A 27,645-nucleotide genomic window follows, 5' to 3' on the forward strand; every position below is an offset into this window, starting at 1 on the left:
CTGTGACTAGTTTGTCATCACTCATTAGCCACAAAATGTGCAGACTGCTTGCACAGATGCACAAGTAATGCAGTGTAGAAAAAAAAAGAACCTCAAAAGAGTGAGAATAATGTTTTAAAGAAAAAAAAAAAGGTGTTTTGGAAAAAAGAAACAACACAAAGAAAAGGAAACCTCCTCTGCCAAACAGGACCAATAAGATGCAGAAAGAGAAGATACAGCAAAATATGAAATATAACTCCAAAGGAAAAAAGACAAAGTGCAGGGGAGAAAGGAGGGGAAAATAAGTGTTAATTTTTGAAGGTGTGCTAATACCAGCATTCCCAATCAATCCTCCTCATAACCAAATGCACAAATAAAGTTATGCTCATTTCCCCATAATACTCAAAGCTTTTAATCTTTTCTAATAAAAAAGCCTAAATTAAATAAGATTAAGGAAAATTCTGAGAATAGTATTCTCAGAAAAAAATTAAGAAGTTTAATGCATTAAAGAACAAGATGACTAAGACTGAATTATTCTGAGAGAGCAATTTTATAATTCACAATTATATATAGCAGGAGGATATGAATAGGTCAATATGCCTGCTTGGACATAAGGAAGGGAGGAAAAAACTGCTGCTTACAGCTGCTACACATGGCTCTGGTAGCATTAACAGATGGCCAGGACTGCTTTTCCTTTAACGTTATGCAATATCACTGCAAGGAAGCGACACCATGATCAAAATCAGACACTTAAATTCTGAATGGTGACCAAGATAATTGAGACTTAAAGAGAAAATACTATGAAGTTTTAAAATAAAAACTTAGCAACAAAAGCATTACTTTCTATAAAATATTGCATACTATTGCCTCTGTTTCTTAATAGAAACAAAGTAAATTCTTTTTTAATTGATGACGACACTATTTTAATATCTGGCTGCAGTCAAAAGAATCATAATAAAATTGGAAGTGACTGCAACTATTTCATGGAAGCTAAATAATAAAATAATCCTCATGCATGTGTGTTACATTTAGCAGGGACTACTGGAGGTTAGTATTAAAGAATTCCTTCCCCCATATTTGGGTGTTCAATTTCCCTGTTTGTCATTTCCTACAAGAGAATGCTTTTTAGTTTGCTCTCCCCATCCTCCTCCTACTTTTAAAAACGTGCAAGAATCTATACAGATAAATTTATATATAGTTATTTACACATTATAAACACCCACATTCATTTATATACACATAAAGACTAGTCATTCATGAACTAGCATTAATAGAAAAATGCTCAAACCAATTAATCACAAAGAAAAGAGAGATACTCTTGGTATTTTAACATTTTTAATGAAAGATCCTCTTCTGAAGTTTATGATCACTTTCCTGCCCCTACCCCTTCACCTAATCTGCAACACAGAAAGTCATAGAAACAGAGGTGAAAATGATCACGTCTTCATTTTGGAGAGAATCCCATTTGATTCTTTACAGGCATAAGAATAGCTTTTCGTTCTCTAGAAACTGTTTTCTCCCTACATTTAATGCTGTAACAGCTAATCTGACTAGCTGTTGGCTGTCATCAAGTGGGAGCAATCTGATCCTTCTCATACGCACATGAAGTCCTAGCCAAAGAAAGAGGAATTCTGTATGGCCATGTGGGTTCATCCATTTGAGGAGCCAGAGTGTTCAGCATCTCTGAGCTCCTAAGATTGTCTGAACTGGAATGATTCATACACACCTTCAGTTTAGCTAATACATGCTAGAAGACTTCCACCTAAACCTGATTACATTCTCCATGAGGAAAAAAAATGTGCAATTCTGCTTTTTCTTTCTAACTGCTCAAATTATGTCTTTTTTTTTTTTTTTAAGTTCAAGTGTTTGACTTGCAAATATATACCATCAGACTTGCCTTACTTTGACCCATACAATTTCTGCTAGGATTCTCCCTGCCCCCATCACAGCATTAAATTACACAAAATGGGTATGACATAACAAAATAAACTTCCATTCAATGGTAATTCTGTCACTGCTTTCCATTACGTTTGCCATTTTGCTGCAAAGTCTGGTTTACCTCCCAAACTTCTGGTCTACCTGCATGCTTTCTTGACATGCTAAAAGATGCATTTATGAACATCCCTGGCAAAGTTAATTATAGAATACATAAACAATGGGAAAAAACGTGCACCTAACACTCAGATTTTTTTTTCCAAAGCGAGCTACAGTTGAAATTGACAATGCCTTCTTTAAAAAGCAGCAAAATAGATTAATAAAAGCCCCATTTCAAACACCATAAAGTGATTCCTTTTGCTGACACAGTGTTCCACCCACAAGCAAGTCAGCCATCACACAGAGAGCATAATCCTACTCTGCAACATAGATTTAATTTTTTACATAACGAGTTAGAGATGCTCAACCAAGAGCCCTTAATCCAACCACTCTATGCAGAGGTCAGAGCTCATGTGATTTAAAGCACAGCCGGTAATGAGTAAGTTTTGTTTCTTCAAAACAACTATCCACAAACAACCACTTTCTAGTCATTTCCTTACAGATGCTCCTAAATTGAACAGTGTTGTACTTTAGGAAGCCACAGCTTCACAAATAGACTTTTTGGAAAGCCTTGTATTTGCACACATAGCATCACCAGCAAGTGTTATTTAAAACAGCTGCATTTACTACCATTTGTAAAGGTTAAAAAAATTAAAAGTTTAAAATACTATGGTTTAAAGCTCACTTTAAAGCTTTCATTCAGTCAGCAACTTACGTTAACATATACATGTTTTTGGCTTTCTTTTAAAGGAATGTTGCATTGTGTTCTCAGGATTTCAGCAGAAATGAAACATTTTCCAACTGAAAGTTTGCAGATCACTCAACACAAAAAAAAAAAATCCCCGAGAGACTTAGCACTAGTAGTCAATCATGAGATTAATGTAAAACTAATTTCATATTTCACTCTTGAAAAGCGCTAAACTTAAAAAATGCACTCAGCTAGAAAAACCAGTCCTTTTTTTAAAATTCACAAAAAAGGATATTCTGAATATTCTTTTTCAAAAATCAGGACTTTTCATTCAATTTTCAAACCTACTAGCATCACAACAGTAGAAAAATTAAATCAAGAATTTGAGCACTGGCAAGTGCACATGACAGAACGAGCAGTCAGCCTAGCTGTGGATGCTCTTTTCTCCTTGGTAGATACAGAAAAAAAGTTACTGCAAGTTGTGCATAATCTTTATAAAAAATTTCAATTCACCATTCCCCACCACAACCTTGAAGCAGCAAATGGAGCTTCAAATCAACAGGCAGCAAAGCAAACTCCCATTATCACTTACAATAAACACTGGCTGGTTTACCCATTTCAACTAGGAAGTGCATGAAAGGTGGTTCTAGACATGCTAATAGTCAATCTTCTGCAGCAAATGAGACTGCGTAGTGTAAATTCATGGTCTGACAATTAAGAACACTCCTATTCTATCCAACTCCTTGCCTTCTAAACCAGTCCTGCCAGCTCACCATCTACCTTCTGTTAGTACTGTAGTGCACTTGATTCTACCACGAGTAGTTTTAGTGAACTGGCAAAAAGTTATTCACAGGGTTTTTTTACTGGATGCATTTTCTATTGATTTACTTCCCTGAACTGGCTCATCCTGGGACCAGATAAGCATCACTGGTAGATGAGTGCAGCTGGAAGCATTTAAAGGTAGGTTTCACAACCAGCTTAAGACAAGCTAAAACTGACCTGCCATTAGCCAGGTGGTCACACTCATGGGCCCAGCTGTACCTCCTCCATTAACTCTTACTAGTTCTCACAACAGCACAGTAATGGTTCCAGTTAGATCAGGTCACAGACTCATGAAGCAAGTACCTCCCCAATTCACCTACCGGCCACACAACTGCAGGAAGGGGCTGGGGCTGTGCCTGGGTTCCACCAGGGCTTAAACCCAATCATAAAAATCACATCCTTCAGAGCCAGCAAATACAAGTGTTTTCAAAGCACACTGTGATGTCCTCTCTCTCTTGCTACTGTGCTTCCTCCTTCTTAGTCATGTTCCCCTGATCTTGAGCAGCTTTCCAACCTCTGACCACAGCATTCCCACTACTCTCATTTTTGGTGCCTCCCCCCTTACAGCTACAATTAAGAAAACCCTTCTACAGACCTCAGGGCATCCTAAAACTGTAGGAAGAAATCACTAGATTTCAAAATTGCACAAGACAAATTGTTGTTCAATGTTACACCACATACTGGGCATGACAGACCCGAGGCTTCAATTCAGCCACACTCCTGATTCAGAAAAAGCTTTCTGCTTTGCTCTACAGTCTCATTTGTAATAGAGCCCAGTTTTCTCTCAACTACAAGGATACCATGAAAATCAAATCTTTGTTATACTTTGAAAACTCATAGAGAACTGTGTGCATGCTGAAATATCAATTACTGAGGCTGTTCCTACCTAAACATGTCAGTACCAACGGCAATATTGTTCAGTTTTCAAGCAAACAGCAAACAAACATTTTCCTCCTTAATTCCCTAAACCCTCTTCCACATTTATAAAGTCTCATTACTTTTCTGAGCAAACAGGCAAACACAGTGAAACAAATGCTGCTGAAAGACTAATCTTCTGTGAAATCTAAAAGAAATAAAGCCTGTGCTTAACAAGGCAAACTGAATCAACACAAATTTGGGTCAAATCAGACATTTATCACTGATGTTTTAAGAGGGCATGTCTCAGAAAGTTAAAAATCAATTACTACCCAAATCAAAACAAAATATGTAAAAAACCCCCTGTAAATAGTTGAAATCTATTTTAAGTGTTTTACTAGATGCCCAAGAACCCACAATTTTATCACTGAGAAAAAGCCCAGTGGTGAAAAACTGCACAGTTTACAAGGGAAGTGAAAACAACTGTAAAAAAAAAAAATCTTATAAAAACAGCAAGAGAAGCATTGACAATGACCATGACAAATTAGAAAAATACCAAAGCCTGAGATGCTGGCAAAAGAATACAATACATCCCTATCCCTAGAAGGGCAAGCATCATCCTAGCAACAAAAGAAATTAACAAAAGTTGTGAAGATTACAAAGTAAGAATGATAGAACTGTAATAAAAACACCCCCACAAATTTGGAAATGTTCAGTAAGTGCAGAACAAAAACAGTCTAGACAAAAAATTTAAATCATATCTTGCTGCCATAACAAAATGCTTTCTAACAGAACAACAAATATTACACTTCTTTAAAATATAGGTTGCTTAGGTCAACCACATAGTCCAAAAGATGTGAATATTTGAATGAACCAAACATGTGAATGAATGACTTTTCATTATGCCGAAAGAAACTCAAGTCATCTGGATAGAAGACAACATGAATTATGTACGATTAGCATTTTAAGCTGTTGCTGGCTTTTCTAGTTCTTGATACAGAACTGACAAAAAAGCAAATACTAGTAATGTAGTAGACTAGCAAAGACTAATACTGCGGCTTCACAGGAAATTAAATCTGGCACTTTCAGTTGATAAAGTAGTAGTAATGGTCAAGCGCAGTTAATGTCCAAAGTGTTTGATTTAGTATTGTCTGATATTTTAATTAAGAAATTAGAATATAAAGAAAGTTAATTGGTGCGTGTCACATGTACTAAAACTAGAGGTGAACAAGTTTTATGCTTATAGTTTGTTTTGTGACTGTTATACATACTGTCCTAGTTAAGGATTATGCCGTTCAAAAATATCCTCTTGGTCTTTTCAGTAGCTCCCATTTTTAAAACCCCAGAGAAGTGTTAATATGAAAACACTACTGAGAGGACACTAAGCATTCTTCAGAGCTTGTACCTTAACCCCACCATATTTCATCATTGTCTGCAACCCAGAAGTAAACAGCAGACAGACGTAAATTCTACTGCGGGGGTGGGGAAAGGCGGTGGAGAGCAAGGGAAAGCAGTAATACTGTGTTTCTGATACAATGTTGTGTATCGGTATTCTGATACAACTTGGGGAGGGTTGGGACAGGCCAGACTAAGGTTTTTTAAAAATAAACAAGAGCAAAGTCCTATCTAAAAAATGAAGGCCAATCCTAGAAATTATCTCAAAAGGATGGAAAAGACTTGGAGGTGGGTCATTATCTGGGCACAAGGTTCCAGTGTGATGCAGTTCTCAACAAGACCAGTATATTTATATGTATGAGCAATCAGAGAATGGGGTGGGTTGGAAGGGACCTTAAAGTTCCAACCTCCCTGCCATGGGCAGGAGCACCAGGCTGGTCAAAGCTCCATCCAGCCTGGCCTTGAAACATTTCTAAGGATGGGGTATCCAGAGGGTGCTTTACTACGGCAACTGTGTGACTGCTACAACAGTGCTCTGTTCTCAAGCTCAGTCCTGCAACAGCTACTACACAGAGAGCAAAGCCATGAAAACACTGAAAGAATATGAGAGACTCAAAAGGGTCATCAGGACTGGAGACTGTAACAGCAGTGTAGGGATCTGATAATCATCAGCATATTAAATAAATACAGACATATATTTGGATAGCTATCTCTCAAGATGTAATGAAAAGAAACAAATGAAATTCAGACTAGAAACAGGTTTAAGTCTTAAACAGACTAATTAAATTATGGGGCAACTTTCCCAGATGCTATACAATATGATCTATTACTGTAGGATTTTATTTTCTTTTATACTTTTAAGTAGTATTCTGGTAAAAAAGATTAAAAAAAACCCTCAGTGCCTGCAATATAAGGTTGGATTAGATCTGCAGTCCTCTCTGGCCTCAATCTCTAAAGCTACGCATGATACACAAAGTAAGGCTCAACCTTCAATATTAAGCATGCTAATTTGTCTGAGACTTCACAGTTCCATTCTCCTTTTTAAATAATATAACAAATGATACCTGATCTTTGAATGAGCTCACAAATGTTAAGACTAATCCCTGGAGTGATCCTGACTAAACGACAGAGTAACTCCTGTACCTGTACATGACAATTAAGAATAATTTGCACTCCAGTACACCTCCAACAATATCTGTGGAACTCCATAGGGAATAGAGTTGGACTGTAAAGTCAGGCCTTTCACTGACATTTTAAACAGAAGAAATTAGAGTCAAAGCTATCTACAATAGGTTTACCTGTTTTCTTCAAACCACCAACAAGGAATACAAGAAGATATCATGCTTCCTAGGTAGTTACAAATTGAACCACAGGGAGAGAAACAAAGATAAAAATGAAGGCTTCCATCTGGAAAAATCCCTGTCAGATAGAGCCCATAACTCTTGAAATTTTCTTCCAACTTTATAGAAAGACTGTTCTCAGCTAAAACTTTTCTAATGGCAAAAGAGATCTGTAATGACCAATAACTTCAATCTTTCTTAAATATATCCCACACCACTTGACACTGGTGGATGCATTACATTGCAGTGACAAAACAGATCTTCCTCCCCAGTAATAGTTTCTCACCATGTAGGAAGGGACGCAGCCCTCAACAGCTGAAATACCTCTGACAGTTCAGCCCATATTTGGCCACACATATAGAATATCTTCCAAACACAAAGAAGCAATATAAACAAAATCTATTTCCTAAAGATTTCCCCCTTTCCTACCCTTTGCACTTCAGAAGAAAACATCCAAGTCTTTCATCACCCACCACAGCACAGTCAGGAAGTCATTCTTATTTAGAAGGCCCAAGTAATTTAAAGTCAGAAGGCCCACTGGCCTATTAAAATAGTTTAGTCAAAGGATAACAAGTACAAACAGCATGAATAGAATTCCCCTACTAAAGCTACACTGCATAAAAGGAAGCAGACTTGCCATTCTGTCACCAGAAACATGAACACCAGGAGAAGGAAACAAACCAACTGGACTTAGTCCAGTGTTAGTGTGCCATCCTAGGGTGCTCTGCATGTCTCATAATGGAGCTACCATATCACACTGCAGGGCAGCCAATGCCAGGTCCACACTGAGACCAACATCCACAGGGCTCCCTTTGGTCATCCATGCACTTAACAATCCTGCAGAAGAATTCATGTATGAAATTTCATATGGAAAAGGTGGTACATCAATCACAGAATTAGAGTCACTCCAACACAATCTACACTCCTCTATATTGACATATTTGAAACACGGCTCGGTTATCCATTTGTGGAATTCAAAAACTTGCATTTGGTCCCTAGAAAGACATCCAAACTCAAGAAACATGATCCAGCCCTTGATGAAAACACCAAGAGCTGGATAATCTATCATTGCCCTCCTTTCTTTGTTACAATGATTACTCACCTTCAGCATTTACCACTTGTGGCTTTCAATTTGATCCCATTCAACTTCACTTTCTAGTCATTGGATCTTGTTAAGTATAAACTGAATAAAGCACTGGATCTCAGTAGAAAAATATTCAGATGGGGGGAAATAAGATGCTTCTCACTATTTCAAACAATGTGAACGGGGTTTTTGCAAGCCTTTCACCATAAGGCATTATTTTTAACCCTTTCCCACACTCTTCATCATTTAACAATGACTTTTAAAGACAAAACTTCATCATTAGCATTACCACACAGCCAAAAGTCATCTCCTTGTTCCTACATATTTTTAAACAAAGCATTATACTAGGAACTTCTGCTGAACTGATGGTTCATATTTGCATCCAACCAGTCAATAAATTTTGGGACAGAATCCCATGCCTATGTTCACTATCTTCAATGCATTATTTTGAATACAGCTGCGCTAAGGTGGACCTTGCTTTACTGGCATAGCTTCACATGAATTCTAGATGGTTTTGTACAGTTCTGTCCTCCCTGCTTAGCACCTACCTGTCTTGTTCATCTGCAAGTTTTATTAATGGCAATTTTGACATAACTGCCAAATACAAAAGAAAAAATCTGAGTCTAGTAGACTACTTCCTCCAAGACTTCTAGCAACAATGACATCCAGGAATAATCCTTTCTAACAACCAGACGTATCAGCTAACCAGCAGCTCTCCATGCATTTTTCACATACTATAAGATCATTCTACAAATACTACATGAGTAATTGATTTTATTTGTTATACTTCACCACTAAAATTATCTTCATAAGCTTTGTTGTTCCACTAGTAATCTTGCAACAATCTTACAACTGGAAGAAAAGAGTGGGACCTACAGTCAAAAATTTTGAAAGTAATCTAAATTACTCAGCACAGTAAGTCAACACAAGACAGTAAGAAGCAAGTCTCATAAAAGAAAAAGGCACAGAAAAAATACCTGAAAAAGATACACAACACAGACAACAGTAGCATGAAACATAAAAAAAAACTGGTGGAAATTTTGACAGCCCTGTAAAAATCAGTTTTAAATGTATAAAAATGTTGGAACTGATTATATGCTCCAATATCACTACTTGCATAAAGACACAGTGATATTTTCTTAAAAAATGGAAATCACCGGGTATCAAGGCCCCTGACCTTCAAAAGTGACTGAACACAGATGCACTTCATTGTTCAGCAGGCAGATCTGTGACAATAATACTCTGCTATGGCACAGAATCCTTAAGTTTTTAAAAGAGCATTTCTGGAGTGTCTGTTAAAACCCAGTCTGTCTCACCACCACCATGAAAAACATCCTTCTCTTTTAAAGCTTATCTGCACAAACAGATTTTAAGGAATAAGGAAACGCCCACTGAAATCCATGTAAACACTACCCTGTGAATAAGGCCTATCCAGAGACTCAGCATTTCTGGAAAAATCAAATAAAATTCCCTCCAAACTAGTTAGACAAGCGATATTTATTGCATATTAAAAGACTCAGGTTGATGTTACAGCACACAATATATATTAACTTCCTTCCCCATCTTTTGTACACACATTCAACTTTATACATCAAAGGAACATTATAAAATTCTACCACGTTAACTAGTTAAAATCACCAATTTAAACTACTCAAAGTTAATTTAACAAATACTATTCTTCAATCTTTAAAACACAATGGTTTTCTGACAGTCTGTAGATGCTTTTTATTCCATTTTATAGTTTTAGACTAGCCATCTAAAGTTTCTGCAAGTTAAGAACAGTTTCTTTCAAAGAACATCAACATCGCACAGTCTGGATCCTTACTGAAAACTTGTGTCACTTCTGAAAAACATCAGACACTGCTAACAAGGGTACTTCTCCAGTTAGTCTGAAGAAACATGTAGCAAGAGTCTACACGCGTCACTTAAAATAAATCCCCCCCCCCCAAAAAAAAATCAAGACACTTATTTGGGGTTTATTGCTTTGCTATTTAACAGATGGGTCTATTCTAAAGTCACGAGCACAATTTAGAGAGCTGGAGTGGGTAGGATACACAACCGCACATAGAGGCCCATAGAGCCTCTTCAGTCACCAAATAAACTAAAAGTGTCTTTTAGGATGCTGTTTAAGGAAAAAAGTACCATCTGCTTAGCAAAAACTGGAGCCTAGCATATGCACTTATCTGTTTTGTAGGCTGAAAAATCAATTCTTACAGTTCTTAATGTATCAGATGACAAGTCCACACGTAAAAGCTTTTCTAAACTATTTAAAATACATTTCAAAACAATCATACTATTGCTCAAGAATGCACGCATGCTGCTGTCAAAGGTGGGCGGCATAACAGAAGGGTAAAAAAAATGTCACGAAACGACCTCTACATGTTACCTGTAGCCATTCTCGCACAGCGAGGCCCACACATTGGCCAAGACAGACCGTTTGCTCTCAAAATAAAGCCACGGTACACGAGATGGACTGGATAGGGCCAGGCCCGACCTCCGGGCGAGCCGTGGGCCAGTGCCAGCCAAAATCAAGGGGAAACATTTATTTCTCCATCTCCGAACCGCCACCTCCTCCCGGGCTGCCGGGCCGGGCCGGGGGCCGGGCGCCGGGCACCGAGCGTTGCTGCTCCGGGGCCGGAACCGCGGCACCTCCCGGGGCGGCTCTGCCCCCGCCACCGCCTCGCCCCCGGCCCGGGGCGGGCGGGACCGCCGGGGAGGGCGCACGGGAGGGCCCGCGGCGGACCCTGCCCCGCTTCCTGACACCCGCACCGGCTACCCCGCCTGGCCGCCTCCCCGCCCTGCCCTACCCTGCCCTGCCCTGCCCACCCCGGCCCGCCGCCGCGCACACCCAGGCCGGCGGCGTGGGACGGCGGCGCACCTCCCGCCCTGCGCGCACCCCGCCCGCCCGCCTCGCCCCGCTGCCCCCCGCGGCGGGGGCGCCGTCCCGGCCGCGCCCCGAGCCCCGCTCCCGCGCCTCAAGCCCGCCTGGCGGGTCGCTCCCACCTCCGGGTGCAGGATGGGGACGCAGCCCGCCTCCTTCTCGTACTCCTCCAGCGGCGCCGCCATCTTCCTGCCAGCCCCGCGCCCGCTGCATGCCGGGTACTGTGCGCGCGCCCGCCGCGCACACGCGCACCCGCACCCGCACACTCCCCTTCCCCTCACGGCCCGAGGTAGCGGAGGGAAATCCGTGTGTTTGTGTGTATGTCCTTCTCGTACTCCTCCAGCGGCGCCGCCATCTTCCTGCCATGCATGCCGGGTACTGTGCGCGCGCCCGCCGCGCACACGCGCACCCGCACCCGCACACTCCCCTTCCCCTCAGGGCCCGAGGTAGCGGAGAGAAATCCGCGTGTTTGTGTGTATGTATGTATGTAAGAGTGTGAGTGTGTATGTATGTAAGAGTGTGTGTGTGTGTGTGTGTGTGTGTGTGTGTGTGTGTGTGTGTGTGTGTGTGTTTGTGTGTGTACATATATGTGTGTGTATGTATGTGTCTGTGTGTGTATGTATGTATGTGTGTATATGTATGTATGTGTGTATATGTATGTATGTGTGTATATGTATGTATGTGTTTGTGTGTGTACATATATGTGTGTGTATGTATGTGTCTTTGTGTGTACATATATGTGTTTGTGTATGTGTGTGTATACTAGGTATGGTATATGCATATATGTATGTACATACCCCATATATTTGGAGATACCAGTCTCAGTACTCCTGTAATCAATGTTTAGTACAGTTTATGTTTGGGAAGACAGCTTAATTAAGTTCATTACAAGTTGGAATGTAAGCGAAAGGAAAGCTCCCATGTACACTTACTGTAGATTTGGTTCCAGGCTAAGCAATGTCTGTCCATTCTTCTTTGGAATTACCTTCATGCCTGCTAGGTAGCAAAGAGAGCATGGCAAGAAACCCAGAAGGTTTTAATAAGGTTTTTGCTCTCAGATGCAGGAATGTTCGAAACCCCCAAGAGTCCTGAGGATGCCTGGAAGCGATTCCTTCCAATCATTTGTACCTAACTGGGGCACGCTGCTACCCAAACTGGTGGTTTCTTACATCCCAACACACGCAACACTGTCCAGATGGCCGAGTCTCTGCTGCAGATTCAGGGGACAAATTATAAAATAGGTTTGGTTATGTTTAACTGGTCATTTCTGTTTTTACAGGCTGTGTCATGCACATACAGCCAAGATTAGGAATCCTAAAGCTCTTTATTTCAATTTATTTTTTTAATAAATTACATTTTAATAAAAAATGTTTTTGCAATTGCAGAATGTTATCACTGGTTTGACTGCTGCTTTGTATTGCTATATCTATGGTGCTCCCATTAGTCTTTGTGAGAAAGGGACCTTTAGATAATACATTTTGTTGTATCATAATACGTTAAGCTCATAAGCCTAAAACCCCGCAATGATATTCTCTTCATTACTCTTTCCTATCTCATGCAAAATGTAACAGAGGAGCACTAATAAAATCTGACTGCAGCATTATTAAAATGTTAAACCATAAATATCTTTTTTTTTGCAGTATATTTAAATTCAAAATTGCCAAGAAGAAGAATGACATAGGATTTAGAAACTGGGGGTGTGAAACAGGTCTCAAAGCACATATTTGAAACCATAAGGACTGAAGTGCTAAAAGAGCAGAACAAGACACAGAGTATACAGGAGAGGATCTTTTTTTAACTGTCTATATTATTAAACGTACTAGGGCTTAGATATAATTTGCAATTTGATTTGCATAAGAAAGAGGGTTTTCAACCCCCTGCAAACCCCAGAAATAGACATCCTATCAATCACGACAGTTCATCACTCCTATTTATAATAAAAGGGTGATAAAATAACCAAAAACCTTTATAGTATTTTTACTACACAGATCAGTTTTCCTTGCAGATCTGAAGAACGTATGCTTCATCCCATGGCTCTGAACCGCGTTGTAAACACATACTCTGACATCTGTCTAGGTATTTATAGCCTGTTCTTCACAGTTCTGTTCCCAGATATATCTGTACACAAAATTTTTGCCATAAAGCTGAGGCCTCTTGTCCGTGTATATACTTCATGTGCAGCCTATTATATCCTTCTTCAGAACCAAGTGTCCCTTTTACCACCAAGGAACAGCAGAACTAGAATACGGGAATGTGCTAAGGTGTCTCTGCACTAGAGCTTTTCATTCAAAAGCTAGCAGTGGTTCAGAAGTTTAAAGTTTTCCACACTTCAAGCATTCCCTGCCTTCTCCTTATCTGTAATACAATTACATGGAAACAAGTTCTTCACTGTCTTGTGTTGTCATTACAGACAAGTTAACATCAGTGCAGAGTAAGCAAATGGCAGATGCAAACCCAGCAATCTGCTACCATAACAAAGTTTACCCCTATTTTCCACAAATCTAAAAGGCTGTAAGGATAGATGTTTTTCTGGCCTCTACCAGAAAATTCACCTTTAACAATTATTTTACTCCTCTGTGATTTACTTTGCTCATTTGTAAATCAAATACTTTTTCCTCTAAGTCAGGGGAGTACTCTGGGAATTTATTATCATTGCAGAGCAATTTTATCTCTTTGATTAAAGATGCCTTATAAATGTCAGGAATTATTGTTGATCAATGGCAGAAAATGCTCTTCTATGTGATTGCATTGAATGGTCCGTAACTGATGTGTGAAGTGCTTTTCATATTGACCAAAGAGTTTTATCCAGTTCTACTTACTAGGCATGCAATAAAGACAGGTCTATAATATTGGTTAAAGACCACAACCACTAGAAAGTTATTTTAGGTTCTATTACCACCAAAGGAAAACAATTCACCAGTACCACGGACACAGAGATTTTCTTCCATTACTTTTACTTTACATTAATCAATGTGAAAAGGGGCACAAGGTCTGGATACCTTTTAATTTTCAGATAAGCCAAAAGACAGCCAAACTGGGAAGTAAGTAGCACGAAGTCTTAGGATTCTCTATTCTGCAATATGAATTTTATCTTCTTTAACAAATCATCAGGGAAAAAAAAACACCTTTGGCAGAGATAAGACATATTTATAGAATACACATCTGTACATGTTGTTCAGTATTAGGGATGACTGTGCAGCTATTTTAGATTCTATCTTCTACTGAACTGTGAAGTGTGACAGTGAAATGAAAAACATTTAGCATATGTGTCTTAGTAGTAGTTTTGTATTATGCTATTACTGTATTATGCTATTACCACTACCACAACTAGAAGTGCAAGCAAATGATGTTTACCTTTGCAAGTAAATATAAGGATTAAAGCTAAGTATTTATTCTCATGCAGGCCAAAACTTTAAGTGAAAGTATTGGGCTGTCTCAGTACAAAAGTAGGTGATAAGTCAAAAGTACCCTACCTAGCCCTACAAGAATGAATATCCTTAGAAGAGATAATATTTCAGGGCTCTGACAATTGTGTGGATATGAATGAAACCTGAGTGACTAATCCTGCTTTTGGTCCCAACTGTCTGCCTCACCCTCTTGAAAGGGGTGACTATCCTGGAAGGCAGAGCCGTCAAATCTCACAGTGAGTCCAGTCCTGAACCACTGCAGAATTCAGCCTTTGTTCTATGATAACATGAGTCTTCAGTGTCCTGAGCTGAAAGCCATGGCGGTTCAGGATTCATGAGGGGATCAAGTGTCCTTACTGAGAGGTGGCAGCATCTGTCAGCCGAGATGACTGGGGACAGCAGCCACTCAGCTGTGCGACCCTGTAATGTGCTGCCACATGTCAGTTGGTGCTACTACTACAAGAGAGTAGTGGGTGACATGATTTGCCTCACTATGGAGCATGGTCAGGCTCTTCTCTGCACAGCTAGTGAAGAGGAATAGTCACAGTGGCTACGTTAGGCAGTTTGTTTCTAAGGATCACAGAAGAGAGCCTGACAGTGCTCTTAAACCAGTTTTATAGCAATGCATTTCTGAATTCCAGTGGTGGTCATCTTGATTTACATTGTTGTGAAGAGAGGAAAGTCAGATGCTGTATTTATACCATACTTTACTATTTGCCAAATACCACTGTATATCATGCCAGGCAATTTTACATATCATAAAGCAATCTGTTGGGAGGCAAGCTTCTTTTGATGGGATAGGAAGCCATAATATTGTCTACTGGTCCACAAATGATAGGTGTTTTGCAGGACTATTAGTATGGAACAGGATGTCTATGCCCAAGGAAGTCTGTTCTTTCGTTACATAGTCTCTTGCTCCCTTGGAAACACTCTGGGAGGTTGCTAGTCTTAAAAGAGGCCTAATGATGATATTTGATAGGAAACATCAGAAAAATAATGTATTTGTGCTATTTCCCTCTCACTTTCCTAGGGAGAACAAACTTTCCATTTGACCACTGGAAGAAGGAAATGCACTTGCAGTGTGAAATTGTCACCCATTTCATTTAAAGGGAGCCTTTTCTACATGTAGTTTCCCATAGTATAATTGAATCCCAAATCTCTATATTAAATTGCATGCAGGGAGCATTCCCCATAAAATTAGTAAAATATAATGCTGATGAAATAAGCACATATATAAACCTGGGAAAGAGAAGAGAAGAGAAGAGAAGAGAAGAGAAGAGAAGAGAAGAGAAGAGAAGAGAAGAGAAGAGAAGAGAAGAGAAGAGAAGAGAAGAGAAGAGAAGAGAAGAGAAGAGAAGAGAAGAGAAGAAAGAGAAGAGAAGAGAAGAGAAGAGAAGAGAAGAGAAGAGAAGAGAAGAGAAGAGAAGAGAAGAGAAGAGAAGAGAAGAGAAAGAGAAGAGCTCAGTTGGAAGGGACCTACAACCATCATCTAGTCCAACTGCCTGATCACTTCAGGGGTGACCATTTGCTTTTCATGGGAGATGTTTTATTTCTCTGTGGTTGGGTTTTCGGTTGTTTTGTTTGTTTGTTTCGTTTTGTTGATTTTGTTTTTTGTTTTCTTTGTTGGTTTTTGTTTTGTTTTTGTAGAAAACAACTAATTGGCTGATTGAAGTACTTAAAGATGCCATGCAGGTATTTTAGATTTATTATATTATTGGAATTAAGGATAGACAAAATAAGCCAACAGCATTCATTATAAGCTTTCAAAATTGTGATGGAAAGTGTTGCATGAATTATCATCTGATTTAGGTTTTTGCTGAATTTATGATGAATAACCGTTGCACACAGGCAAGTACTCTAAGCATGGGGGCCAACATAAATTAGGCTGTGCTTTAATGAGAAATTGTAGTAACACCAACAGTTTTCTGTCCGTAACTAATCAATAAGAATTAGCAGCCTCTTTTACTGACTCAGTGATATGGTGGGGGGGAAATGGACATAGTTTTAGGGCTGTATTTCCTTTATTAGATTCATGTAATCATTGCCAGAATAGTAAAGCTACTAAATGAAGAAATAAGCCCCACAATCAGTCTTTAAAATAATAAAGTAAGTAAAATATATCAAACATTAAGAAGTCTTGGATGAAAATGGCTAATCTGAACTGCAAACTCAAACATGCATCCCTAATATACAATAAGCAATGCTAGACATCATGCTGCATGATAATATTTTAATTCTTAAAAAGAAAACCCAAACCAGTGGTTCAGAAAGCTGTATGTTTAGACTGTGGATTTGGGAATCACTAAAGACATCAAAATGTATAGGAGGTGCATAGCTGGTATATTCAAGTTAAGGAGCTGTAGGAGATAAACCAGATGAACCAGGGCACTGTTTTTGGAATAAATGCAGGAGAACTGAGCTGTCACATTAAAGCTGACAGCCCTGTTATGCATCTCTAATTTGCTGTGCGAAAATCTGGGTTAGGAGAGGATGGAAATCTACAGATGCATTATTCCAAGTCTGCTTTTCTGAGCTTACAGATGAAAGTCAAAAACCATGCCTGATCAGAAACATCAGAAAACGTGGGCAATGTAGATAATTCCAGAAAGAATTGGATGATTTAACCCTCTTTCACAAGTTTTTCTAAAAAAATCTCTAGATCCTAAGACATTTTCAGTGTAATGGCTGTGTTATCTCCCTTCAGATGCTGAGGTAACACAGTTAAAATAGCATCGATGATTCCTACAGCTTGATGAGACAGACGTCCCTTGAATTACTGCAAAGTTTAAGACTCTTTCAGCCCCTGTTCTCAAAAGTGTCACCACTTAAAGAGATTTTGCAGCACTCTAACTGCACATCTTGATGGTAATGGGAAGTAGCAACACTTGGGAACTTGCAGGTCTTTGCTCACCTTGGGCTTCATTTACTGCTGGGGCTTTTAGTGGTCCTAAAAATAAAAAGGAAAAGAAAAAAGGCTCACTAGCACTTTAATACAGAGGAACTAAAAGGCTTGACACACAGAATGTATTTAAAAGATGAGTATGTAGCTGGGCTTTAAAACTGTTACAAATGGTCGCATATTACATTGTAACAAAAAAAGTAAGCATTTTACTATACTTTAACATACTGTTGCTAATTTATAAGCTATTTTTCTTAGGTTTCAGCATTTGCTAGAAGCACATATATGCTTCCATCATGTCTCGGAAACAAATGGCAAAACATGTCCACAGGGATTGTTACACCATAAAATTGAATTTTAATAGAGCAGGAGAGGGCTGACAGCAAAAATAATCAATTTCATCTGCGAAGCTGCAGGTCGGCATATTGTAACTGAGAATATTCTGGCAATTACATAGATGTGAGCTCCCCTGTGTAACACTAACCCAGTCCCTGCCTGTCTCAGAAGGAGAAGGGATAATTCCATGAAGGTGAAATGAAATGTGTTACAGACCTAGTAGCCATATGCTTAGTTTCTTAAGAATATCTTCATTTTTCTTGACAGCTAATGTCTGGCATTCTCAGTTTTTAACCCAGTAATTCTTCCTAGCACAATGCCCCACATCTCCAGGCAAAGGAGCAGAGCTGCTGGGACCAGGGAGGGGGGCAGTGGGAGGCCACCAGGCCAGCTTAGGCCCAGCATTAGTCACTGCCCTGGAGACGAAGACAGGATGGGCAGAGCTGTGGGGAGCTGGAGACTGGCCATGCCATGGCATCTCTGGAGCAGGGGCTCATGGCCTGAGGGGGCTGACATGGGTGGGCAGTGTGGGGGGAGCCCCAGGAGTGTGGGCAGCGGCAGACAGAGCTGGTGGTGCCATTGGGGCTCCTCTACTGAGAGGATCTACTCTACTGAGTAGATCTATAAAATCCTTTCTTCTGACTTCATGGTTCATTTTCCCTCACAATTGTGTGGCAAATATTTTCCTACCCTTTCTGCCCCAAGGTAGTCTACTGAAGCAGACAAGAACATAGATACCCACAATCTAAATGATAGCCTGCACCTTCTGCAGATAATTATCCATCATCACAAAGTTGATTCTAACACTCACACAATATTAAAACTAAAAAAAAGAGAACCAAACTCAACTAAACTGCTTAAAAGCCTCTCTGTGCATTACTGTGTCAAGGAGGGACAAGCAGTGCTCTGCAGGATGGAGTGAAACACAGAGACCCTCGGCATGGGTTGACCTGATGTCCAGCATCCCACAGGTGCAGCATGGAGGCATTGTGTTGACTGAGTGGCAGAATGAGTAACTGAGCAGCATTGCTGCAGATGCCAGCCGGGTAATACCCTAAGGCTCCCATCTCCAGAATTAGCAGAGCCAGTTCATGTGAACCCAGCTCAGGGTTGGGATCACGCAGAGCCAGCTGCACACATGGTCAGAGATGCACATTAGAACCAAGTTCAAAGGATTTTTACAATATTGGTTTTACAAGAAAGAGACAACAAATCAAAACAGATCTTCAGTTTAAAGGAGAAAATGAAGAGACTTCAGACAGTGTAATGCAGAGTCACCACACAGAAGCACAACTCATAGCAAGCTATGTTGTATAAGCACTGTGCTGTTTGGTTGTAAACTCAGTCAGTCCTCATAGTTTGCCATTTGCAAATGTTCAGTTCCTATCCTAAACCCTGGGTAGATCCAAATAGAAGGCAGATCAGAAATGCAAAATGCAGCAAATGGAGCCACCTGCAATTGTGTTATTCTTTTAAAGAAGCAATACAAGAAGACCCACAACATTGGGGTTGTGGTCATTCTAGATCTGCAAGCTATCTCTTATCAGGCTTTAGCACTTCAAATCTATGGCTGTGAGCTCCTTTCTTACAAAGACATGGGTTTTCCTACACACAGGCAGATACTAGAATTGGAAAGTAGACAGTTGGTAACCTTTGCAAGAAATTGGGTGGAAAAAAACCCCAAACCAGTGAATTTGAAACATGAAATATTTTACTCTTGACCATGAATATTTATGTCCTTCTCAAATTTGCTGCCTGGCAAGAATGAAGCCTTTCAGACTTTTACTGGTGAGATAGGTGATTAATGAGGGAGCCAATCCGACTTCTCCCATGCACCCTAAGTAAATAAAAGCCAGTTTCTCTGGCTGGTGGGAGAGACACTACATCCTGCCTGTGAAAGCTATTGCCCTGTTCAGGCATAAACCTAAGAGACACTGTGTTAGCCTGGGAGAGTATGAGTGACCCCAACAGAGTCTACTGCCTTTGGCACTCCCTTGGGGAATGATATCATTTCACCCTCTCACTCCTCTGAGAGACATTTTTAAAAATTACCTTGGCTCCAGAGTAATGTATGTGTTTCTGAAGATAATACTTTTATGCTGAAGGATGCTGGCTTTAATTTGTGTGCATTTGTTTTGTAGTGGTATTTCAAGTGCTTGTCAAATGCATGGGGAAGAAGGCATTCAGAATGACAGGACCAGTAAACGAAAAAACTTGGCAGCAATAGCCTCAAATTGTGATACCTTTGCAGACATAAATCCAACATTTTTTTCAGCAAAATTAGTAAAATCATTGTAGTGATTAGCCTTTTAGTGAAAAACCTAATGCTACTGTCTTAAATGCTTGTGTAAGGACTTACTGGAATTATGCTAAGAAAGTCTATTGTGATAGTCCTGCTATTTCATTTCTCAAAGTATTGTTGTCTTCCAGGTTCCCCATCTTCTCCTTTGATCCTAAAGTATGTCAGCAGTCTGTAGTCTTGGGAATTTCATAGCAGCCACCTGGTAAGACATCTCCCAAATACTGAGACTGAAAAGTCTAGCCTGATTCCTTCACATCCTGTCCTTTTAATTCATTAATACATGTATTCCTTAAAATATATATTTGAAAATGCCTACTATATGAATAAAATATGTAACGTGCAATGCTTCTAAGAAGTCTTATGTATCTATGACACTGCTACTGTGATGACTAGAGAAAAGACAATGAAAGTTTAGACTTCATATTAATTAGAAAGCTGATTGATGAATTTCACACCTTTATCTGAAAGATGAGAATATATTCCTGTGTGATTTTGCTGCGGCAAATGCAGGGCACAACACACAGATATGAAGTATCATGTTCTGGGGACAGCATTAACATGCTTTTTCAGTGGTGATCTTTTGGGGGGTTAGGGTTACCTGTGATGGATGGAGTTTTCCAGGATATGAAGAGGACTAGGTGAAAGGCTTGTGCAGAAAGAACAGCCAAAATATAAAAGATTGAAAAATTATCTGCCTCCCTGTAGCTTGTTATTCTGCAGCAAAAAGGCTGTATAAGGGAGGAGCCTGGCCTCTCTGATGCATTAAAACAGAGGAAAAAAGTGATACATGTTCTGTTTATCTGCCATGAATCAACAAGGAGGAGGTCAGTAGGAACACAAAATGAATTTTTATGAGAATTTTGGACAACAAAAACTGCTCTCTCTCTTTCCTGAATTATCACTTCAGCTTTTCTTTATGTTTTTCACTTCTAGTGGGAACAATTAAGAAGAAACAAGGAGCCTCTGCTGTCCTGACATATAATGTGCAGTAAAATCTAGCCTCTGGAAGAAAAGCTTAGAATCCATGAGGGAGAAAATACATCCTCCTGGTAGTTGTTTAGCACTGGCAGAGCACTGAGAACCCTCTGTGGATACAAGGCATGAGATTATAGATCTAATAAAAATGTCTGTAAAATAGAAAGTAATTGAGATGTTTTAGAACACATTCAGCCACCATGAACTACACAATAGGACAAAAAGCTATCAGTCTGCTTGAAAGAACAGAACCAGCAGACTTGCAATGTTTCCTTCAAGGACAATAGCAGGGTTTTGAGGTTTTTTTCTGTACTATACCTTGGAGGAGTTTTCAGTTTTTAAAGCACAATACTGCCAGAGCAGGTTCTGCCAAATGTGAATAAGTGAATTTGAACAGAAATGCAGAGATTCTCAAAACAGAACTGAAGACTTGGGAAAGCACTCACAGAAAATATGCAGGTTAGGTTTGCTACTCCTGGTCTCATTTATCATAAAACTTGGCCTATCCACAGAGAGCAGTGAAGTTCTGCTGGTGCAAAACTTCAGCAAAGATAGCTGAGAATCAGGCCCATATTTGCAGGGGTCATCTCTTAACCAAAAGTATCAGTGAGTATCTTTGCAAGCACTGGTGTAGACAGTATGATATAATGAATATCAATGAAATTACTTAAGACTTCCATCAGTCAATGCTCTGAGATCAGCATCTGCTCTTCCAGTGACACATTGTCACTCTGTGACATTAGGCTGTCTCCAGGGGCACAGTGCAGATTACTAAATCTAATGACTTCCCAGATTGTTCCTTGAAGGGCTCACCTATGGAGTGAAGCCAGATCCTGCCCTCTGCCAGTAGCCTTGTCTTAAATTGGTAGCATTCTCACAATAAATAGGTTGAGAAATAAAAAGAGGAACAGACAAGGTGCAAATTAAGGGGTGGGCTACAGGGGATGGGGCACATAAGAAACCAGAGAAAGACCCTTGAGTAGAAAGGAAAAAACATGAGTCAGTAAGGCTTTGGAGGAAAGAGAGAAAATGACAGACAAACCATTATAGCAGGAAGTAAATGGCAGAGAAAGAGGGTACTAAAGAAGCAAAAGAAGGGTGGCTGGGGAAAGAATAGGGGATTTCTTACCATCGTCTCTTGAAACAAAGTTTTCTTTTTCATCAAGCGTTTGTTAATCATAAAGGCACTGCTTTTCATTTTTCAATTGCACTAAATCTTCTGCTACTGAATGTATACAGCCTGCAGACTGGGGCAAGGGAACAAGGCCATGGGGTCTCATGCATCTGAAGTGGAATACTAGCCATAATTTTTTGTTTCTGTGATTAAGCAGTATTTGGGTATTAGCTTAGCTGACTTCAAAATGTCAAGAATAGCATCAAAGCTTTGGCCTGTTTCTAGTGTTCACAGATCTCAGACACTTAAAAATGGAAAAGAATTTACTTTCTTCCCCGGGGCTTTGCACAGAGAGCATATTTCCAAAAACAATGCATACAGAATTAGAAAATCAGGCAACAGAATTCTATTTACTCCTGCTGGCTAGTCCTTATTTCACCAGAGCCAGATGATATCCAGTAAGTGGTTCAAGACACTTGAGATGCAGAAAACATCCTGTCCTGTCCAGAAAAAGGCCTGCGTGTTTGCCTGATTTGAAAGTCCATTGACTATTGATGACTCAGGATCATCAAGAACAGAAATCAATGCAGTATGCCACTAGGAGGCTAATCATCTGGTCCAGCCTTCCAAAGACGTTCAGCAGTTTGTTTTCTAGGCTGAGTGGTTCATGAGATTTTGAAGATAAAAATCACATTACTTTCACTAACATCCTCTCTGCTTGCATTGATTCACTGGTTATGACCTAATTTAAGTGGCTGCTGCCTTCAAGTGATATATGTTTGAAACAATGCCAGGTTTCATTTGAAAACATATAGTCACAGATTCCAAGCTATATGAAGCATTCATCTCCAACTCCAGCACTTTGTGGAAATACTGGCTTCAAAGCTAATTCAGGAATTTAAAGTTATGGGTGAGAATTATCAGAATAGCAATTTCCAAGAATGCTGTCATTAACCATATTCAATTCTTTTGGAAATGTTCTGTTTAGACTGCTAGGTAGTCTCACATGCAGGTAGATAAGCATATATGTAAAGAAGAGAATATTAAAGAGAAGCAGATAAACAGGGAAATGAAACAAAAAGGGGGGCACATGGTACCTGTGAGCTGGCAGGGGGTGAGGCAGTAGGTGGGACTGGGAAGGAACTTCTGGGTCATTGAATTCAACTCCCTGCAATCACACTGTCATGGCATCAACACTACGATCAGATGGATCCTCAGAGTATCTGCTCCCCCACCTAAACCTTACACTGTAAAGCAGTCTCTGAGACCACTGCAAGACTGATAGCACAAAAGGAAAAAAGGCTCAAAAATTATACCATAGCATTGCTTTAAAGATAATATAAGAGAGGCACAGCACTGCCATTAGCTGAGACATCCCTGGAGAATTTCTAGCAGATGGACCCTGCACCATGCCCCACTGGAAATCAAAAGCTGCTCAGCCTCTGACAATCTGACATGAAGGAAAAATTTCCTTCCTTGTGAAATAAACACCAAAACTGGAAATTAGTTCAGCCCTGGGAATGCGAGCAAGTTATGTCAGCCAGCAACCTGAGAGATTTGTCAGACTGTGGTCCTGACCTAGCTGTTGTTGCAGTCAATTTTAATAGATGTCACAGCTTTTTCTCTCCCCATCTCTGGTGGTGCAATTGCCAAATATCTAGTAAAATAGAGGGTATTAGGAATAAGAAGCTAAAATTTTGTGGCATATACAAGATAGCACTTTCCCTCCTTTGTCCTCTGCTTTCCTGCTCAGAGTCAGACCTCAGAGATGCAGCACACCCACAAGCCCGGCAAGGGATTGGGAGATTTGTGCATTGGTCCCCAAATCCTGATTTAGTCACACGATAATGTAATGGCTACCATGCCATCCCTACATCTGACCAAGCCCGGAAGGAGATTTCCATCTCCTATGTAGAGCCACAGTCTTTGGCTTTCAATGAGTAAAACTGAAATTAATAAATTTAATGTCTGTGTTCACCTTACACCATTATACCCCATCAGCTGAGGACTCAAATCCATCCAAGTAGCCCATCCCAGTGTTCACCCAAAAGCCAGTCTGAAGACCCTCCATCTCAAAGGCTACTCTCCTCTCCTACTAGCAATATCCCTCCTCCAACAGCTGTAGTTCCAATTCCAGTCAAATTCTAGCAGGATAACCTTCAAAAATAGCTAAAAGGGCTGGAGTCCATTTCCAATTCCCTAAATTTGAAAAAAAAAAAATTAAGACTCAAACACTACTGCTCTATTCTAAACTACTTTTTGCTTCTTGTTTCTTTAACTGGTGGTGTTCAAACAAGGCCAAGAGAGATGAGGTCGTTGATCATAAGTATAGATAAAGAGAAATAGGATCAGTGCACAAACAATGCATATTTCCAACGGCACCTGGAGTTAAATGTCCTTGTCAATAGAGTCAATATTTTCACTTGTAAGGAATAGCTCAAGCAAGTCTGTCTGAGACTTAAGTTGTAGACAGAACCAAAGTTGAAGTGTTGCTCCAGTAATTGAACCACAGGCGAGGATAACACTGTAGAAGGGGCTGGTTTAATTATAGGGACCCTAGAAGTTCATGTTTTATCTCAAAAAATGTCAGGAATGTAAAGATATTATTTCATTTAACTTTGTTCAGTTTTGAACAATTTCACCATCCAATCTCCAAGTAACTTGCTTGTCATTAAATAAATGTATTGGTCTCTTTAGATTGTTTCACCAAATTCACAAAGTAAATTTAATGAGTAGTCTTAACATAGACATAGGGAGTCAGTACTGCGTTATTCCATTGGGGAGCACATATAGCACCAGCAAGTATTAATACCCTTTGGAAGTCTAATAAATCCCATAGCCCTAGTTAGAGGTAGCCCAGTTCCACCAGTTCTGAAGTTTTAAAGAGACGTGTGTTTGCTTAGGGGAAGGCAGAGCAAGGAGTAATTGATTGGATGGACAAAAAAAGCTGATGCCACACTTCCTCAAGGACTTTTGTGACTGACTCTCCCCAGAAAATGACTTCTACTCAGCAGGACCACAGAAAGAAATCTACATTGAAAAGCCTATCAATGTAGATGTACTGTCTTGTCAATGAATCTTAGCAATGCAACAGGAAAATAGGACTGAACAAGAAAGGAATAAGTTGTAGACTGAAAGTGAAACTTTCCATCGTAATACACTCTGGAGGACTAGAATAAGTGCTTTCTAATTAGCTTGCATTTCACTTGGCATATTTATGGCTGTTGCTGCACAAGTAGACCATTATACAGGGCTATTTATTAAAGGGTCTCCAGAGAGAAGCATCCAAACCTGCCAGCAACCATGTTTCAGAGGTTTAACCTCTCTAACCTTTATGGTTCAGTTAAAGTTCTTCCTTCACACGTGCCAAATATATCATTCTTCCAAGTGAACTATAAGCTTGACTTAGGCAAATAGCTTCTGCATTCCTTTTTATTTGTGGTTACCTTTTACATAATTTGCTCATAAAATTTGCCTAATTATATAAAGACATAGTAACAGAAATACTAAATCTAGCTATTGAGTTACAGAAAGCAGATGCAGCAAGCAGACACTGTGTTCATGACCAGGAGACCACTGTACATTGATGCACAAGTGATCCACAAAGCATTTCACACAAGGAGGTGTGCTCCACTACAGCTTAGTTTTCTAACCCATGCTGTGCTGCACAGATCCCTGCGCTGCAGGGCAAACTTCCGTGGTTGCTTGTAACAGAGGAGCCTGCAAGCAGCTCCCACTCGGTCACCACCTGCATGTCCTTGCCTTTATCTGAAACTGCACCAACAAGTTCTCCTGTGAAAATCCTTTTTATATGAGAGCACAGATAATGAATAGAGTTGTTTGGTTTTAAGAAAATCCTGAAGGAGCTCAAATTAAGAAAAAATAAATGGTGGTGTAATGCCTACGTGGATGGGATCTGGAGGCCTGTCTGAAGCTGCACAACACAGCGCTACCAGCATCTGAAAGGACATAAGATTATCTACACTACCCTATCATTCTCTATAACACTGATGGTAATAAATAGCATTTTAAACACAGCTTGCCAGACTCTAAATGCCTTTCTTACTGGGATCATAAAAAAGCAGCACCTCTTGGTGCAAAACAGCAGCTAAGAAAGCAGTGATCAAGTCTGTCCTCTTCTTTATCTACAGGACTGGTGTCATTGCTCCAGTAGTTTTCCTCTCAGAAGGTGCTTAATTAGACTAGAAAAGCTGTATCTTGCTTGAAATTCTTTTTCCTAATCAATTGAGAGAACCATCCAGTTTGACTTTCATAATCCTAATTTTAGTGGCTTTTATTTGCCTTGTTCTGTCCAATACAGGTGGTTGAGACTTTCAATACTACCCTAACAATCTCTCTTTTTTCCTTTTCTTGATGTTTAGCATCATTTGATTCTAACAAAGAATTTTCAGGTCATCAACGTACATGTCACCGACCTCTTCGTTTCTCAGCTCAGTGTTTTCCTGACAGACCCTCACTTGTCCACGGGTGTTCATCTTGGTTGCTCAGAAGCTTCTTGAGCACTGACTAGCTACTAAGCAGATAAGACAGCTGCACATTTTACATCAGAGTGAACATTTTTCAACCTGTTTCTTTTCCTATTCTCCACTGAACTGAAATACACAGATGTTAGATATTTGTATCTGGTGTTAATTAACAAGTACCACCCATCAGAGTTGGTAAACATAACCTTGGTTTTATCCTGTGGAGAGATTCACTGATTTTGTCTCATGTAGGTGCTGTGTTTTCCTTCCTGATAGTTCCTCCCTTTTCTCCTTAGGTAGAACATCATCTTTTTTATCATTTGCTTTCAGTCAGAGATTCCTTAAGGGAATCCCTCAGCTATTTCTTTGGACATCTCCCTTGTGCCTATAACACAAGGAGTGTGATAACATCATGGGGTGTGATGTATCAGTGATGACTTGGAATCAGCTTAACAGAGCACAGCTCCCTTCCTGAAGGTGCTCACTCAGCCAATTAGCTCTGCTGAGAAATCGCTAAGGTTAAATCCCTGGCAAATGGCACAATGATGCCTCTACTTTGTTTTCAACACCTAAACTGTGCATTGTGCATTCTTTTTCCCCCAGGGTTCATACTCTTTTTCTGCTTGCACTACCATTTTGAGCATCTGAACATATGAAAGCATGCTTTGAGTATTGTCACTATGCTATTCCCACACCTGTCTATATGTATTGGACACCTCTTTCTCCAAACCGAAATTTTGCTTTTTTCTTGTTTTGGGTTGTGTGGGTTTTTTTTTATTTGTATCTCTTCATGGACTGTCCACATTAAAAACTTATCCACTGTAGAATATGCTCTTCTTCTCTTGCATGTCCTCATGATGAACGTCCTGAGTTATTGACAAGAAAATTAAGAAAGATCATTAACTTTGTTTCCACTGTTTATGTTCAAGCAAAGGGGAAATAAAAATGCTTACAAAGCATAACTGTGGTGGTTTGACTCTGGCTGAAGGACAGGTACCCACCAAAGCTGCTCTAGCACTCCCTTCCTCAGCTGCACAGGGGAGAAAAAAT

The 27,645-nt window shown here is 39.9% G+C and overlaps 1 protein-coding gene across 1 annotated transcript in view; it reads right to left on the reverse strand.

Moving 5' to 3' along the window:
* The window catches only part of ZDHHC17 (zinc finger DHHC-type palmitoyltransferase 17), a 69,075-nt gene extending 57,781 nt beyond the window's left edge, over positions 1-11,294 (reverse strand). Inside the window, exon 1 of the mRNA XM_027747786.2 lies at positions 11,201-11,294. Coding sequence (XP_027603587.1) covers positions 11,201-11,263 — 63 coding nt within the window. The 5' untranslated portion in view covers positions 11,264-11,294. The remainder of the gene's footprint in view (positions 1-11,200) is intronic.
* Between the last annotated feature and the right edge of the window lie 16,351 nt (positions 11,295-27,645).

The sequence above is a fragment of the Pipra filicauda genome, unplaced genomic scaffold (assembly GCF_003945595.2).
Source record: "Pipra filicauda isolate LSUMZ 115617 unplaced genomic scaffold, ASM394559v2 scaffold4_size7858003_pilon, whole genome shotgun sequence".
Classification (NCBI taxonomy): domain Eukaryota; kingdom Metazoa; phylum Chordata; class Aves; order Passeriformes; family Pipridae; genus Pipra; species Pipra filicauda.